General features: G+C 41.6%; 1 protein-coding gene across 1 annotated transcript; it reads right to left on the bottom strand.

Moving 5' to 3' along the window:
- Positions 1 to 829: 829 nt before the first annotated feature.
- On the bottom strand, positions 830 to 3,178 carry LOC103720455 (tryptophan N-monooxygenase CYP79A68-like). Its single transcript, XM_008810161.4, has 2 exons — positions 2,195 to 3,178; positions 830 to 1,987 (listed from the first exon to the last, which is right to left on the bottom strand). The coding sequence occupies exons 1-2, from the start codon at positions 3,176 to 3,178 to the stop codon at positions 1,361 to 1,363; spliced, it is 1,611 nt and encodes a 536-aa protein (XP_008808383.4). The 3' UTR covers positions 830 to 1,360.
- Positions 3,179 to 3,303: the final 125 nt, after the last annotated feature.

A 3,303-nucleotide genomic window follows, 5' to 3' on the forward strand; every position in this document is an offset into this window, starting at 1 on the left:
AAATACTTTTAGTTATTAGCATTTTAGTTAGACTAGCAAGAATAGTTAATTTATGTCAGCACATGTTACATTGAAACAATTGTCAGAATGATTTGAATAAATTATTGATTAAAAAAAAATTAAAATTTGTTATTGCTTTAATATTATTTGTAGCCTTGCATCCCTGTATTTTTTGCCGTACAAGTGTACGACGTTTGTTGCGCTCCGAGTTCGGAGCGTGGTAGATTTAGTGGTATCAGAGCTTAGGTTTAAGATTACTAGAGATCGTGATTAAAATAATCGTATGGAGCGTAGCATTTAGGATTCTTAGGTTCATCAAAAAGTTTGGAAGATGGGTAGAAATTAGGCAAACCAATATCTTTGTTTGCTTATGTTGTTGGTAATTTCATGTTATCTTATCTAAAATTTGTTTGAGATGCTTATTAAAACTAGAATCCTACTAACTGTGCTTGCAACCAAAGTATGAATAAACTATTTTGAAAGTTTTCTCGATGGAGCAATTTGTATTTTAGGTTATGTTTAAATTAGATTTTGACAAAAATTAAGTTGAGTACTAGCCATGGAATATTATTGTATATTGTAATTATTTGTTTAGTAGTATATAAGTGATTTTGGAAGTTCAACTTGATATAGGGTATTGTGATGTTACTTATAGCTTGAAGTTTATTATTTTGGTGTCAAGTTCAGGTTCATTTATAAAATATCGTTTAAGGTTTGGGCTGGAAAATATTTGATGATATTCATTGAAATATTCTTTGAGGATTCAAATATATATGTGGATTACGCATGAAACTCTAGAAAAGCCCCCTAGCCCCATATTCCATCACAAAAGACCACATTTAGTCGACGAGGCATAGGGGGCCGTTACCCTCTCTTATGTACACATGATTGACTCTCCACTCATCATAGGGGGTCCCTCCCATATCTTTTCTCTCTCTTCCTCCTATCTCTTCCCCAAGTACGGTCAAACCCCTCCTCTCTTCGCACACTTTTTCTTTTTCTATCTCCCTCTATCCTCTATCTCTTTTACTTTCTCCTCCTCAAGTGCTTGTGAATCTCGGGGTGGCTCCTCCACCTACTTTGCAATCGAACCATAGGCTACAAGGGAGGGGCGTCGACCCCACCTTTTTTTCTACTTCTATATTTTCTCTCTAATATGAGTTACCAACATCACAAACCAAGAGAAGACTGTAACTCCTGATCGTAAAGGTGCTTCCGACTCAGGGTACGTATCTTAGAGGTGCTTTGAAAAAAATGTGCTCGTTATATGACTAAGTAAACCAATTTTGAAATACATTTATTGATTATTCTCAAGTTTGACAATGATCTGGGTTGAGCCAATGGGACTGATCTTTCGGACTTATAAGTTTGCTAAAAATGCCAGTCGTGGCTTAGCACAAGCATGAAAAGGTCTGGCCATAAAAAGGCTTCTATTATCCTCTGAGAGGTCCACACCAAGCTCCCCCGGTGCCAAGCTCCAATCAAATGCCTGAAGAAGCCTACCTAGTAGCATATAAGTCATGACGCTTCCTAAAGAACCCCCCATGCACCCACGACGGCCCGTACCGAATGAGATGAATAGTAGGTCTGGTTCAGCAAGCCCAACATCAGTTGACCCATTCTTCAAGTGCCGGTCTGGGTTGAATCGGGGTGCGTCATCCCAGACCTTTTCGTTTCGGCCCAGCCCAACTCGATTCAGCAGAACTTGGCTCCCCTTTGGGATAAAGTAATTGGCAACAGTGGCATCAGCCAAGGCGACATGCGGCAGATTGAAGGGGGCCACGGGGTGGAGACGAAGGCCTTCACGAGCACATGCCCTGAGGTAAGGAAGTTGGGGGAGGTCAGACTCTTGGAGCAGCCTGTCCTTTCCAACCACTCGGTCCAACTCTTCCATGGCTTTCTGAAGGATCTCAGGTCGATTCAGTAGCTCGGCCAATGACCATTCGGCTATATTGGATGGGTTGTCTACAGTTGCAAAGACTAGTTCCTGCAAGGTGAGATTGTTTTTCCATTCATCAGCCACAACAAATTAAAATTCTTCATCTACACGGTTATATAAAAAACCGACAAGGTTATGGAAGATCGGTGACTCTAAAATCGAAATGTGTAACAAGTAGGCAGTAAAACTATTGGTGGTCTATCTTCAATTTTACTCAAAAATAATCCAAATAAATATTGTGAAAAAGAATCTTACCTGACATTGAGCCTTGACCTCCTCCATTGTCAGCAAAGGTCTCCCTTTGTTATCTTTCAATGAAATGAAAACATCAAGGAGGTCCTCCACTTCCCTCTTAGCCCCTTTAACCTCTTTCTCCTTCTCACCTCTCCACTTTTGCATCCTTTCCTCAATAATAGGATCGTGATATTTGTTTATCACCCTTATGGCCTCCTTCATGTTCCTTTCATGCCCATCAATGTCCAACCACCTCAACCATGGCATAAAATCTGATGCACAAAAGGCATAGATAAAAGATAGCACCTTGAATGCCGCATCCACATGCTCCAGCTCCTCCTTGCCCGGTCCTCCATACTCTCCACCCTCGCCAAAATGCCTTACTCCAAATATCATCCTCCTTATAGTGTTGCCAGTGTAGTATCGTGTTGCAAGCCTAACATTGATAACGGGTTCCTCCAATTTCTCGCATTGGTTATGTATATACTTGACAATATGGTCGATCTCCTCAGTGCGTAGCTTTGATTGCCAATGGAGCCTTGAAGTGTTGAGGATCTCTGATGCCACCACCCTTCTCATTTTTTTCCATTGCTCGCCCCAAGGAGCGATGACAACCGAGAGAAAATTCCGACCAGAGTACTCAGTGGCCATGGTTAGCGGCCTTGATGCAAAATTTGCATCTTGTTTTTTAAGAAACTCACGGCTAAGCTCTGGAGAGTTCACAACAATGACATGAGTACTGCCAAGGCGGATGCATGTGATGTCCTTTCCCTCAGCAATTTTTAAGATCCAACGGAAGTGAGGCTTATGGCGGAGCATTGTGAGGAGGCTACCAAATATTGTCCAAGATGTCGAACCTGGAGGAAGACGACAATCCTTGAAACTCGTAAGTATGGTTTGGACGGAGGGGTGGAGAAGAAAAAAGAAGAATAGAAAGGTGAGGAAGAGGAGGGTGGGGCTGAGGAGGGTCTCGACAGTGAATTGGCTCATTGAAGGCATGCCCATGGTAAAGAAAGTGGATGGCAAGAGTTTGGTGGTGATCATATTGTTCATTGTAGTTGTACCTATGGTACTAGAAATGGAGGTTGTCTTCAACCAAAATCGAGGAAAAGAAGAAATGGAGGTTGTTT

The sequence above is a fragment of the Phoenix dactylifera genome, chromosome 11 (assembly GCF_051530095.1).
Source record: "Phoenix dactylifera cultivar Ajwa chromosome 11, Ajwa_hap1_PhDact_Kaust_v1.1, whole genome shotgun sequence".
Classification (NCBI taxonomy): domain Eukaryota; kingdom Viridiplantae; phylum Streptophyta; class Magnoliopsida; order Arecales; family Arecaceae; genus Phoenix; species Phoenix dactylifera.

Bases quoted from the DNA above. Each gene is read 5' to 3' on its own strand.
- LOC103720455 (XM_008810161.4), bottom strand. From the start codon at position 3,178: ATGGGCATGCCTTCAATGAGCCAATTCACTGTCGAGACCCTCCTCAGC. The intron at 1,988-2,194 runs GTAAGATTCTTT...CTCACCTTGCAG, and splicing joins AGGTCAAGGCTCAATGTCAG to GAACTAGTCTTTGCAACTGT.